Genomic DNA, 14,772 nt, shown 5'->3' on the forward strand with positions numbered 1-14,772 from the left:
TGTTATACTATCTGCAGATTGGTATCTGGAAGCAACCCAGAAGAGAGCTGCAACTCAGGACTGAAAGTCTGTGTTCTTCCCGCCTTTCTCCACAATCTTTCCAATGCTGACGCTGCTAAAAAATATTCCAACAAGACAGAAAATCAAGAAAAAAGTGAGCTGGGCAGGCATAAAGGGTTTATAAACAGCAGCTGTGTGGTCATAGGATTTGTCCACTGAGCTATTTTTGTATCTAGTCAACTTGTGATAAATATATTTATTTAAATTGGTCTCATATAAGATATCTAAATTGTTTGTTGTTGTTACCTCACTCATCAGCCATTGTTTTTGCTTTAGTCCAATGTCTAGATGTTGAGTTTCGTCCAGTATTTCTTCTAGAGTTAGTGGGTGTGTATCACCACGCTGATGCCGTGTCTGGGAAACAGATTAAATTTGTTGTTGTTGTTGTTGTTGATTTATAACATAAAAAGTATATGAGTGACATTCTGAAACTTAGGAGTAATATAAACATATACAATTAATTACAGTAAAATGTTTGAAACACAGTGTAATCAGGGTTGCTGTGAGTCTTTCGGGCTGTATTGCCATGTTCCAGAAGCTTTCTCTCTTGTAACCAGTGTAACCAATTAAAGAATTTATCATTTTTTTATTTTTACACTTGTATGCATACGTTTTATGATAAAAATACATCTTAGACTCTAATAGGTCTTAATACCTACATATACTGATGATATTTACCACTCAGGTCTATACATTTGTCAATGTTCTATTCTAAATGTGTCACAGAAGCATTTCAGCCACATGCACTGGTATTAAAATAATGCAATTGCTGGGATTTGGGTCTCTACAGATGACATACTGCCCCTTTCACAATTTGAAATCATATTGAGGAATTAAGCCCACTTTCTAGTAAAATGGATGGGAGAAATTCCTAGATCAAGGGTACCTAACAGTATTTTGTCTGGTACACAAACCAATAAAGGTAGTTCTCCCCTATGTAACATAGGTACAGCTTAAAAATAATCTGGTTGGCTAATAACAATCAGATTACTGCATTCAAGGTATCCCACAAATTGCAACTTAAACAATGTTTCCTTCCACAAGTATACAGGACTCAAGTTTGTCCCTTTTCTCCACCATAACTATATTTCTTCTTGAAACTCAGAAGATTCCCCTTCTCCCAAACTTAAAAAAATGTGTTTCAACCAAGGTATTTGTGTATCTAAATTGTTTTGTTTATTCAAACAATTATGATTTCAAGCCAAGTGCTATCTGTGTCAACATTTTTATGTGTTATAATCAATGAAGCCACAGAGGAATAGTGGATAGTTATACTCATAAATACTAGATGCTTTGCAATGGAAAATATCCTGACTCAATACTTCTCAGATTCAGGGCTAACACTGTTGGCTAGATCCATTAAACATTTTAAACAGGCTCATCTGCATTTAAGCCAACTCATTCTCCATTAAACCAAGGCCTACAAATAAGATCTCTTGTTTGTAAGGTGATTACAACAAAACAAAATAATACTCCCAGGACATTGTCATTGAAAATTGGTGCCTACTGATTGTTATAATTGATAGTAATATTTTATTTTATCTCATTTTATTTATACCTCACCTTTTCCCCAATGTGGTACCCAAAACATTTTACAGTGTAGGATAAAAGAAATTATACCTAAAGCAATATTTACTATAGAAGTTTAAAAACATTAAACAGACATGGTAAGATGTGTGCTTTTCATGCTCTGTCAGAGGGCTTCAAGGCAGAACTGAAGGGAAACATGACTCTTCCACTGTTGAGTGGACTAAAACAATGGAATTTCTGGCTGGTGATGCAATCAGTGAATGAGGGTCTGAAATGTATGCCATTTTTTGCACCTCCTCATTTACATTTTCCTGCTGCAATTTGTGCAATTGTGCAGCAAAAATGCAAATATTATTCCTACAAATTCTTGAAATATAATGATCATACCTTCATATAGTTCACTATCTTTGCAAGAACACCAAACTTGTAACCAGAACCACCAGAAAGGGCTTTCAAGTTAAAAGATCCATTGCTGTGTTCTGTGAAGAAGAAAAAACACATTCATTTTGAATTGCAGACACCCAATAAACCTATCTAGCTGTTACCATAGTCACAAAGAAAAAAGCTTCTAGCAGTCTTAGCATTCATTATGTTGTCTTCATAAAAACTGGCATTTTGTATGTTCAGGACTGAGATATGTTCTGCATACAAGACACAATAACCACACAGACAGCTGGAGAAAAAAAGGCCACAACTTTATTTGATTACAGCTGTAGATAAAAGTTGGTCCACACATGGGACCACACATCGAGGCATTGACCACCCCACACTTACAGCCCAGTACTAGATGATCTTGAGATGGCATGAGACCTATGTGCTGGGCTGCTCCAGTTATGGCAGTGGTTCCCAACCTTGGGGCCTCCAGGTGTTTTGGATTTCAACTCCCAGAAATCCCAGGAATTGTGGGAGCTGAAGTCCAAAACACCTGGAGAACCGACAATTAGAAACCACTGAATTATGGTCTCTCAGCCATCAGGGGCATATGGCAAGTATCAGTGCCCCAGTGACCAACTCCAGACCACACACCCAAATCCCCCAACAGGAGTTCCTACACAACCAATACCTGGTGGGTACACTGGCCAACCATCTGACAAAGTAGTGATAAATTAAAATATACAAATTACCCCACAAGTCATAGTGAGGATGGGTGGGATGAAACTTGGAACAAACTGTGGAGAGCTTTCACTGAGTTGCCTTCAAAGGGCCGTTGAATCCACTGATGGAGAATCCATGGATAAAGAGGGCCAACTATAATTTTTTTACATAGTAGTCGGTGGTCATTCGTTTTTACCCAGTTTGTGTCCCCAGATGTTATTGAACGACAGCTCCCATCACTATGGATTATCCACCATGCAGACTGTGGATTATGGGAATTGCATCCCAACAGCACTTGTGACTCTGAGGTTGTGGAAAGGCTAAAGGGATTTTAAAGTCAAATGTCATATCCACAAGCCTTGTATTTAAATTCAAACCCCACTCGCCTGATTAAACAGAACAAGCTGCAGCCTTCCAGCTGTTACTGTAACACAACTCTCATCAGCTCTAGTCATGGTGTCTAAAGATGAAGAATACAGGAGTTTTAGTCCAGCATCTGAAGGGCCACACAAAATGACATAGCAGGGCCAGATCCTTTCCTCCTAACCTTGCTTGCTTCCAAAAGCCTATTTCTCTCCTACCTCTCCAGGGATGCTTTGAGGGTGCTTTTCCTGCATGGCAGAAGAGAGATGGACTGGATGACCCCTCGGTCTTCCACTGAAATACTGTTAAGTTTATGTTGGCCAAAAAGTTTGCTATATATATATACACACACACACACACACACACACACACACACTATACATAATATATAAACATTTCTTGGGGCTCCATGAAAAACATTTGCTTCAAAAAGGGTTTTGTGGCTGAAAAAGTTTGATAATCCCTGTTCCATAGTATTATTGGGACAGAAATCCTTTATTTCAATAGGGTTTTCTATTAGCAATAATAATAATAATAATAATAATAATTTATTTTTCTATCCCGCGACCATCTCCCCGAAGGGACTCGGGGCAGCTAACATGGGATAATGCCCAAAACAAAAGCAGAATAAAGCAATTACAACGACTATCAAAACAAAAACAATGATAACATCAATCAAATAAAATAAACAATTTAACATTTTAAATACAATAAAACACATAAAACCAGAAAAATGGGTAACGATACAACATCAACTACTAAAGATAAAAGGAATCGGGCATATAAAAAACACAATATCCAAATCTGTTAATAAAGTGCATAATCAAGTGTCAGAGAGTTAACTGGGGTAATATGGGATAAGGTAAGGTAGGAAAGAAGTAAAGTGTTAAAAAGTAATGTCTCGGTAAAAGGGTCTATTATGTTGGTGATTGTTCAAACGTGCACTGAAATAGCCATGTCTTCAGCTGTTTGATAGACAGGGTTGGGGCCAATCTAATCTCCCTAGGGAGGGAATTCCAAAGTCGGGGGGTCACTACAGAGAAGGCCCTCTCCCTCGTTCCAGCAAGCCGAGCCTGCGATACTGAAGGGAACGAGAGGAGGGCCTCCCCTGAGGATCTAAGAGATGGTGCAGGCTCGTAGGGAGAAAGGCAGTCGCAAAGGTTGATGGGTCCCAAGCCGTTCAGGTTTCATGTATCCCTGTAAAGTCCAATAATGTATCTCATATCTGTAAACTAAGAAGACAACAAAAAAAATCGTCTAGGAGTATCTCCACAGGGAGGCCCTTTCATACTTGAACACCATAACTAAGAAATGTCAGGGCTTGCAAAATGCAACAGAGGTTTGTACAGATCAGTGTTCTCCAGGTCAAGTGAGAACTAGTATAGCGCGTGAGGTTGGTAAATGGTATTTCTCCTTGCTCCATCTATAGCAGTGGTTCTCAACCTGTGGGTCCCCAGATGTTTAGGCCTTAAACTCCCAGCTGGTAAACTAACTGGGATTTCTGGGAGTTATAGGTCAAAACACCTGGTGACCCACAGGTTGAGAACCACTGCTCTATGGAGACAGCCAAGAAAAATGGCAGATTCAGGACTATTCCCAAGGTGCAGAGCTATAGTTTCAAGAGGGGCCACAACTGCAACTATCTGAAGTGCACACTATCATTCAGTATTTCAGATCCCCTAACAGAAAAATCTTCATCTTGTTTGAATAAAGCTTCCATTCTTTTGTCCTCATTCAATCCAAAACAGGCTCCAAACAACAATAAAGAATTTCCAAAACCCTCTCCAGTAACAAATGATAGAAAAGATAACCGAAAGGAGCTATTTTGATGATGCCTCAAGCCTAAATCTTCAGATGACTATGGAAATTAAATAGGCACCTCGCAATATTGTTTTAAAATTCCCTTTCCTAAAATAAAAAGGGTAATATTTACTTATACAGTAGAGTCTCACTTATCCAAGGCTCGCTTATCCAAGGTTCTGGATTATCCAATGAATTTTTGTAGTCAATGTTTTTAACATATCATGATATTTTGGTGCTAAATTCATAAATACAGTAATTGCAGCATAACATTACTGCGTATTGAACTACTTTTTCTGTCAAATTTGTTGTATAACATGATGTTTTGGTGCTTAATTTGTAAAATCATAACCTAATTTGATGTTTAATAAGCTTTTCCATAATCCCTCCTTATAATCCAAGATATTCACTTATCCAAGGTTCTGCCGGTCCGTTTAGCTTGGATAAGTGAGACTACTGTAGTGAGAAAGTTAAAAGGGTAGAGAAACTGCAACAATCTGAAGACTGTGTTTGCTTTATTTCAGATCGGCTTTCATTTTTTCAAATAAAATGATACTGGAATTTGGTGCGCCATCATGAAAACATTCTTTTGATCAAAGGAAAATTTACTTCAATGTGGACTTCATATGAAGGTTGTCAAATCAATGTACATATATTCGTCAAATACGCAACAAATGTTACTTTCTTGCTTAACTACTAGATATAGTCTTATTGAAGAAAATATAGCTTTCTCCCAAAATTCTTGAGATAAGAATCGTCCCGCTCCTGAAGATCATTCTGTTTTGATTTTTAAGTTCTATTTCTCTATATATTGACTTTTTGTGTTGTTCTTTTGCCATCTGTTTTCAACTGTGCGAAAAGCAGCCTATAGCAATCTAAATACATCAAAACAAATATGGGCAAAATTTCACAAACTAAAATCTACTGAACTACTAAAATTGCAGGAAGGAGCCTGGAAAGAGAAATCTCATAGGGGTGATTTACAAGCCACTGTTTAAATGACCATACCAAAAATAGAGATTAAAGAATAATGGGAAGACAAAAGATGCTTACATCTTTAACAACAGTCTATGTGAACGTCTAGAATCCTGTTAAGGCCCTGCCTAATTATGGATGGCTCATGCTACCTTAATATGCTATTAGAGAGCAAATAAATGTGAAGGCATTAACACAATAAATGCCATGCTCAGATGAAAACAAAGACACAAAAGGCTACATTAATAATGAATGTATTTCATTTTTAAAGGAGCTGGGGATGTGTGATAGAAAGAGGAATCTGATCTGACATCTTATATATTTCAGATTTATGAATGATTCCCTCCTCGGGTAGGGGTCTGATGCAAATGTGCATAAAGGAAGTTGTCAGCTGCATTCTGCTTCAGCCAATAGTAGCAGAGCTCCATCTTAGCTATACCAGGGGCTGTATTAAACAGCAGATCAGCACTGCTCCAGCATCCTTTCTGAAAAGAGGTAGGTCTATACCTTTTTAAAAATTGCCTTACACTTGCTGGGGGAAAAACTGATTTTTTTAGGAAAATAGGACATATAAGGTCCTTATATCTTTAAAAATTAAAACATTTAAAACGATTGATTCTCTGAAATGTGAAGCTTGATTGCCTGCTGCTTAAAGGCAGAGACGCTTTTCTGGTACTAATAGCAAATCTTGCCATCTGTGCATTCATGAAGAATTGATGACCATCCATCTTACACAGAGCTCAACACACCCAGATGATATTTCGTGCGCCAATCTTTTTAGAGCTTTGTATGACCTGCTAATCAATTTTGTCATGCGGAAACTAACCAAAAGAAAAAGACGACATCATTTTTAATTGTAGAAGCCTCAGCACATTTGTTTTGTCTCCCAAATTAAACATCCATTAAGCTGCACAAGAAAAATGCCACTAAGCAAACACATTATATTTCTCTCTTAAACTAACATTAGCTTTTTAACATTTGACTACTATGTCGGATTAACATAGCATCAAGTAGTCAAGGGATTCTGACAGTTTAAATGTCAAATGAAATTTCCCCTAGGCTGCAATCCTACGCACCTTTTCCTGGGAGTAAAGCCCACCAGAGATAGCTGGTCTTACGCTGGTTGCTTTACAGTATAATCCTATTCACACCTACTTAGTAGTGAATCCCATAGAGCTCAATGGGCTTTATTCCCACATGAGGGAACAGAAGACTGTAGCCTAAATCTATTGAAAGGTTCTGGATTTTACTCAAAACTGAGTTGCCATACAATTCTTTACAGAAGTTATTTAATCTTGAAAACCTAAGCTTTTACTCTTCTTCAAACTGCTAAATAAATTTCACTTAGTTATTAAAGAAGAAGCACTTTATTAAAGCTGACATATAAACATTAAATATTTAAATTCTATATTATTGTATGAATCTATAATGAAATGCATAAATACTAACTTTACTATAAGAATACTTTCCCCTCACATTTTTAATTTCATGTTACCAGTGTCATTCCTTTCCAAAGCATATATACACATACATATGAATTTTAAAACCAATCTGCATGAAAAAGAAATCTAACCAGTTTTAACAGTTATGTTTGTTAGCTAAATGAATATAAATAGATCTCAGTATCGCATGTGTACTCCTACTGGCACATTTTTTCCCACACTAGTCATCAACGACTTTATAAAAATGCCTTGAATAAATAATTCATCCTGTTCTTAAATACTCTGCAATATATTAAAAGTGTTGCATTTTTGTACCATTTGTACAAAATAATAGTAACAACAATTTCATCATCTATGTTGGTCTAATTCAAACCAGTAAAAACTAAATATGGAAATTCAGCCATTTCATTTAAATCATGCAGTTTCAATCATATCCTTGAACAACTTCTGAATCCTTGATATTTCTCAATTCTCAGGCATTTCTTTCCTAGAAAAGCATTCAATTGTAAATATTTCTATATTTGTGCAAGTTGAAGCTTTTGATATGAATTTACATTTTAAATGCATTTTTCTCTGTCTCTCACTACAACAAAATGCTATTTTAAATATATTTCAATTTCACATGTTTCAGTGGAGTTGGTAACTGCATGGGGAAGCAGTTGTACTGATTTTCAGTCAAAATGCCACCCATGAGTTTCTCTACTTTCAGTTTGCATTTACTGTTGTTTTCAGCTTTTAGCCCCCTTGGAATAACTAGGGTTTATGTGAAATAGTAAGATTTGCTTAAAAGGGCAACTGCCTCATTTGGTGTGATTTCAAAACATTTTTGGTTAAGAGGGTTCCCCAATCCCGCAATTACATTTTTGGACAATTCCAGGAGTGAGGGGCTTGGAGGTCCAAGATAAAGGGGGCTGGGGACATAAGTAGCTTGTAGTCCACAGCTTCTCCAACTGTGTATTTCAGAATTCATTGTTCTTATGAACATTTAGCAATGCTAAATACATACTGGGCCTACATCAATGTTTTAATACACAAAAGCCCCAGGAAATGTCAAAACAAATCAATTTATTCTCTTTTATGGCATTCTGGGGTGATCAATTGATCACAAAACACAAGTATATTGCATGAAATTGGTTCTCTGCTAGTTTTTTCTTCTTCTCTTATGTCCCCTGTTGAAACTGTAAGGCATAGTATAGATAAACTTAAAAAAATAAAATGCTTAGATTAAGACAGTGTTGATTCTTCCCAGAACTCTCATAGTTTTCACACAGATTGGCACACTTTGTACCAGTGGCAACGGACCATTGGAAAAGGTTATGCCTTCTAGAATATTAACCAAGCCAGACTCTTTACATTGCCAAATGAAGTCCAATAGTTTAATAATTCCTGCATGGCAGGGGGTTGGATTAGATGGCCTATGCAGTCTTTTCCAACTCTATGATTAAGTTCTAATTCTCAGAGTGGTCCCTTCTCAGATCTATCACAGTACAATCCAAATAGATTATTTTTCAGGATATTATGTAAACTAAAAAAAAAAGAAAGAAGATATGCCTATTTACCAAAGGATGTTAATCACATTAATGGGGTAATCAAGTGTTATGAAGCCTCCCACTCAATCTTCAAATAGCATGTTGCCAATTTCTGAGTGTCAGTGTAAAACTGGGCCTGGCAAAAATGGTCAAAAACACTTAAGAGATAACCAAGGATCACAGGCTCAAAGAATATGGGCATCACAAGATACATAGCCTAGAACAGGGGTCCCCAAACTAAGGCCACACCCTCTAAGGTCATTTACCCACCCCCTTCCCTAAATTCCAAGTCTCTGAAATGACTTGAAGGCCCACAACAACAGTCCTAATTAATTTTATCTCATCAGCCAAAAGCCAGCTCACAATTCCTATTGAAATACTGGTAAGTTTATGTTGGTTAAAATTGTTCTTCATTTTATATATTATATTTATTGTTCTTTAATTTTTTTGTACTACAAAGAAGATATGCACACTGTGCATAGGAATGTTTTTTTTTTCCAAACTATAGTTCGCCCACCCCCCAACAGTCTGAAGGACGGTAAACCGGCCCTCAGCTTTAAAAGTTTGAGGACTCCTGGCCTAGATGCTTAGATTTGGCACACATCTGGTCTAATAGGAACAGAGGCAAGCAGTGATATCTAGGCAGGTTGCTAGTATGGTCTCCTATTTCTGTCTCTCCTAGGTCATATTTTTTGAAGCTAAATCTAGGCAGATATTTGCTAGTGGGAAAATTCGTCTTCACTTTACAAAGACATAGTGTTGTAATAAAGATCCACTGTTCATTTTCCTATATCCAGTTCCTTGCAAGTGAGGCAATCCTATATTCAAGAGCCTTTCATATAATCAATTTATATATTTAATAGCCTACAATGCATTTGTGGCTAAGCAATCCTGTTCTGCAACTCTGCCAATTGTTTTTGATCACCTTTGATTGTAGGACTGTAGTCATAACAAAGATAACCATCTTCCAAAGGCTTCATAAAAAATAAAGATGGTGTTTAGCATCTGTTTGTTACATTTAGAAAGTTAGTTTCTCAGAGTAGATTAGTTCTGAGGGATAAGAGTATGCCTGTTTAGAAAGTTTATTTACTTCTTTCTTTACAATTGATTACTAGAATTTTTCTCTTGACTTTCATTTCCACTAAACATTGCTTCAAAAATAAGAAAGGAACACAAGTTTAATTTTCCTTGGCTTTAATATCCAGATTTTTTTTCTTGACAATTTCAGTGGATCTGGATTCTACTTGTTAAGCACCTTGAGAGCGCTTGTGGTTTCCTGATCCATCACATCCCTTTTTTCAGGGAAATGTGGCAAAGACAGGACTAAAGGGGAAGTATTGAAATCTTTGTATAGAATTGTCCTGAATTCCCATCAATAATGTTTAGCACATGAAAAAGACAAGGTCTTTGAAATATACATGGTAGCCAAATTCTATATGACATCATCAGGCAGCAGATGACATTTTGGACAGCTTCTGCTATTACCTTTTAGAGGAAATAAATTAAAACACATGGGAAAATAACAGAAGTGGAGGATGCTATAAGACAGAGAGGACTCCAGAAGATTTAGACAGCTTAGCATTCATGTTTCTTAATTTCAATTTCTCTAGGTCCTCCTAGAAAGCAAAGATGTTCTTTGTGGGTATATTGTGCACCTTCTCATACCAAGAACTTTTTCTATTTTTTTTTTTAGAAAGCACCAAGAACCACAAATGATCCCAAAAAGGGAACCTACATGTAGTGAGCTGTGAGAGGAATATCTAAAATCCAGATCCAAAGTGGATTTTGTAAGACTTTTCCCTGAGGTTAATTAGAACCCCTGGCTGAGAAGTAGAATTGCTGCTCTAGGCTCATTATGATCCAACTATCTTCAGAAGTGTAATCTCTTTGATAGTTACATCTAGAGAAAGGATAGAAATAATTGTATGGATTACCGTAGTCCTGTGATTTGCAATCCATGTCTAGATTTGCAAATGCATAGCAGTATATATTTTGGCTTTTTCCTTAAAAATGTATGATTTATCAAAGTTCTTCAGTCTAATCATGGGAAAGACCCAGGAGGTATGAGAACTGAGTGGTGAATATGGCATGTCTGGTTGACAACAGTGACTCAAACTGCAGTCCACCATTACCTTAACGAAACCCATGACGGCAGAGAAGAGTTTGGCCTTTTTATCCACCCACCCTTCAAGCAGAAGCATCAGGCTCTTCTAGTTCTGAATAAGCAGATAAAAAAAATGGGTCAGAGCTCTTTTGAAAGTGCTATGGAATTTCCTGTGATTCCTAAAGAGTCCATGATGGTGAAAACATTTCCTTGCTTGTCTTCTGACCCTTGTTGAATCAAATAAAGTTTTCGTGTGTCCTACCAGTTCAGGGCAAGGATAGAACAGCACACATGAAACAGTTCTGGACATAGCCCTTGTATCATGGCAAATTCATTAGCCTCTTATAAACCCTTTCCATTGGGTACAACAGCCTTGGGACACATGTGCATGTGGATGATGTAATGCAAACTGGATTTTCCAGTCCATTTTCCTGTATTGCTCTTTCTCTTGATATCTTGGTTATGCGTGTACAATTATAGAGTACAATCACTGCCTACCTCCCACAAAGAAGGTATGGTTTCTTCCAGAGTCTGAGAGGAGAAAACTCTTCTTGAGAATTATACTATATTCAGACATTAATCATACTTTCTTGAGCAAGGGGAGTTCCTAGTCCTACCCACTCTGCCATCACTTTCCTCACCAAGATAAAGACATGTCTGAAGAGAGGTTTTTATTCACATGAGTAAGATCCCCATAGTTCTAGATCACAAGGAGTTTATATGTAAACATGAATCTCTCCTCTTCAGACATGTTGCTTTCTTTGTGAAGAATCTGATGGTGCTCCTGCCTCTCTTAAGAAAGTATGGCAAGTAATGCCTGAACAGAGCTACTGTCTTCCCAGGTAATGAGACTTTTCCCCATGATCAATTGTCCTCTATTCTTTGACAGCACAGATCTCTTTTAATACTGATTTCACCTTTTTCTCACGAGCTGTAGCTTTACAGTTAAACAAAATTCAAAGTTCTAAGACAGGGGTGGAAATTATGTAGACAGTCCTGCAATTTCAAACATTCCTCATGAGTTATGCTGGCTAGGGCTGCTGAGACTTACAGTTCAATAACATCTGCACAGTCTATGATTTCCACCCCCCAAAAAAAGGAGTAAGACTATGAGGAGCATGACATTACCCCTAAAAAAGAATCTGTTTGGTACATCTGTGCCTAACTATGTAGGTCAAACTCATTTATTGGTTTGAACACAAAATTGTGATTAGCAACATTGTCTGAAACAGTGGTTCTCAAATCTATTTTGGGTTTCAGCTCTCACAATCCCTATTGCAAAGCTGACTCGAAATTACTGCAAAGCAGCTGGAGGGCCAAAGCTTGGGAAACACTGGACTAAATAACCATACTCTGAAACTAGCTTTTCTCTTGGAAAAGTGTACTCGCTTACCAAGAGATGCTCAGCATTACCCAAAGAAATTCCTTATTTGATACTTAAAACACTTTCAATCATTAGCAATCTTAATTTTGATACTGGCTGTTTCATCTGAGACAGTGGCACTTTCAATAGCAAAGGCAGGATACAATGCTGCTAGGCTTCCAAGATAGGAGGGGCATTGCAGCCTCCCTGGAGCCAGTTTCCAGAGAAATCCAAAGGAAAAAGGAGTTCTGTCACACTGTCATGACAGTGGCAGCACTGCATTGGGTTTAGGGCCAAGAATCATGCGGTGATCAGTATTATAGAACACATAAGCACAATTATTTTCTTGGGATGTATCTCTGCCAACAGCAAAGCTCACTGCCTGGCCTGCACATGAATTTTTCTTCTTTTTCCATGAAAGCCAGGATGTTGATGCTGGCGATGCCTGAAGAACTACCCACCACTACCACAGTACAACTGCTTTTAGAATCTGACTTATTTTTATTAAGTGACACTACTTTGCTAATTCATCCATTATAATGTTATACTCACATTTTATTTTATTTTTGCCATATTAACCATGATGTTCCAGGATAAAAGCAAGAGCACCTTTCATGTATCATTGACATTCACAGAAATCTTACATAACATTTTTAAGAGTTATAATTAGAATTTTTAAAAGTTAAATTCATTCACAGTAATTTCTAAAATTTTACTTTACTAGTTAGAATACCTATGAGCAATATTTATTGATAGCTCCAACTGAGATTACATTCAAAATACACAAACATCATTTGACAGCAAAATGACAGCACCCTAATCTTACAGTACAAGAAGAAACTCACCAAACTAAGTGCTGTAACCCAACTTTTGTTTTATTTAAACTAAAACTGAAAAGACAGTCAGTGCAGACACAACTTAATGCTTTTGTACTGACACTCCTTGTAACAAAAAGCACTCATTAACAAACAAAAAAACATGGTCTGTTTCAGATTTACTTTGTCAGTAAGGGAAGATAAAACATAGGAAAACCACTAACTATATTTTCTGTTTGTTTGTTTCAACATATAGAGCAACTGCAGAGAAAGGGCCCAGAGGACTAACCAAAACATGGCAACATTCAACATTAGCCGTTTGAACGAAACTGCATCCCTCAACCAGAACCTTGGTTTTCAAGTGCAGAAAATTTATCCCTTCCATGACAACTGGAACACTGCCTGCTTTGTCATTCTGATCGTATTTATATTTACTGTAATATGTCTGGTGGTGCTAGCTTTCCTATATGAGCTGCTTGACTGTTGCTGCTGTGTGAAAAACAAAACCATGAAGGATTTAGAGAATGAACCCAATCCTGTTCGATCTATGATGGACAACTTCAGGAAACGAGAAACAGAAGTGGTGTAGTGACAGACAGATCACTAGCACCTGCATCAAAACAGATATTCAGCATCAAAATGAAGCCTCCCGCATCTTAGGACCAAGCAAGTCAGAGTCTGCTTAGCCTTAAATGTAATTATTAGCACCGTTTCTGTTTATTGGTGGATATAAACCTGAACTGTTCACAAAAATGCTTTTAATAATGGATGATCAGTCACAGAGTCATGTGGGTATATTTTTCATTTTGTTTTATAATGAACTTGTTTTGAATGGAATTAATTATATGAGTAAAATCTCGTTCATCTGACTGATTTGTTTATTAATTTATTTAAGTATTAAAATTTATTTAATTGCTGTTTGACTTCAAATAGTTTCTGACTGATAGAGACTCAGGAAAAAATTTCATAGGGTGTTCTTCATAGAATACTTCAGAGAGGATTTGCATTTGCCTTCCTCTTCGACCAGCTGTGGTTCCCAGGTGTTTTGGCCTACAACTCCCAGAAATCCTAGCCAGTTAACCAGCTGTTAGGATTTCTGGGAGTTGAAGACCAAAACATCTGGAGACTCACAGGTTGAGAACTACTGTCTTAGACTGAGAGCATATGCCTTGCCCAAGGTCACCCAGAAATTTCCATAGTCAGGCTGGTGTTATTAAAATCCTAACACCTGATTATTTCTACATGCAGGAAACCAACAAATCCAAGCTCAAAATGAAAATGATTTACTAAAAAGTTTGACTAAAGTTTTACTAAAATAGCAAGGCATGAAAATATATCATAAACAAAAACATCTTATGTGAATAATTTATTTAAAAATTGTTATAACAGTTTGATAGACAAGACATTGTAATATCAATACACAACATTTTCAATACTTGAAAATATCTGTTAGTAAATAGTTAGTCGTTGCAGAGAAAATTATACACACACACACACACACACACACATATTTCAAGCCTTTACTATATGTTAGAGTCTAGACAATCTCTTTTTGGGTCTCAGTAGTCCTAATAGTTATATTAGAGAGCTGCCAATATCATTCATAGGTACAAGGCAAAAAGTCAATTCTGTTATCAAGAGAAATTCAGCACTGTATACTTTTGTTTCCTAGGTGAAGACTATTATTTCCATCTTT

General features: G+C 36.9%; 2 protein-coding genes across 2 annotated transcripts in view; one reads left to right on the forward strand and one right to left on the reverse strand.

The window, feature by feature from the left end:
• The window catches only part of gtf2e2 (general transcription factor IIE subunit 2), a 48,593-nt gene that overhangs the window by 26,149 nt on the left and 7,672 nt on the right, over positions 1-14,772 (reverse strand). Inside the window, exons 3-4 of the mRNA XM_003224637.4 lie at positions 1,978-2,069; positions 307-414 (exon numbers count right to left, since the gene is read on the reverse strand). Coding sequence (XP_003224685.1) covers positions 307-414; positions 1,978-2,069 — 200 coding nt within the window. The remainder of the gene's footprint in view (positions 1-306; positions 415-1,977; positions 2,070-14,772) is intronic.
• smim18 (small integral membrane protein 18) lies at positions 6,163-13,992 on the forward strand. Its single transcript, XM_008116632.3, has 2 exons — positions 6,163-6,318; positions 13,333-13,992. Exon 2 carries the CDS (start codon positions 13,372-13,374, stop codon positions 13,663-13,665), a length of 294 nt encoding a protein of 97 aa, XP_008114839.1. The 5' UTR covers positions 6,163-6,318; positions 13,333-13,371; the 3' UTR covers positions 13,666-13,992.

Source organism: Anolis carolinensis, chromosome 2, assembly GCF_035594765.1.
Source record: "Anolis carolinensis isolate JA03-04 chromosome 2, rAnoCar3.1.pri, whole genome shotgun sequence".
Classification (NCBI taxonomy): domain Eukaryota; kingdom Metazoa; phylum Chordata; class Lepidosauria; order Squamata; family Dactyloidae; genus Anolis; species Anolis carolinensis.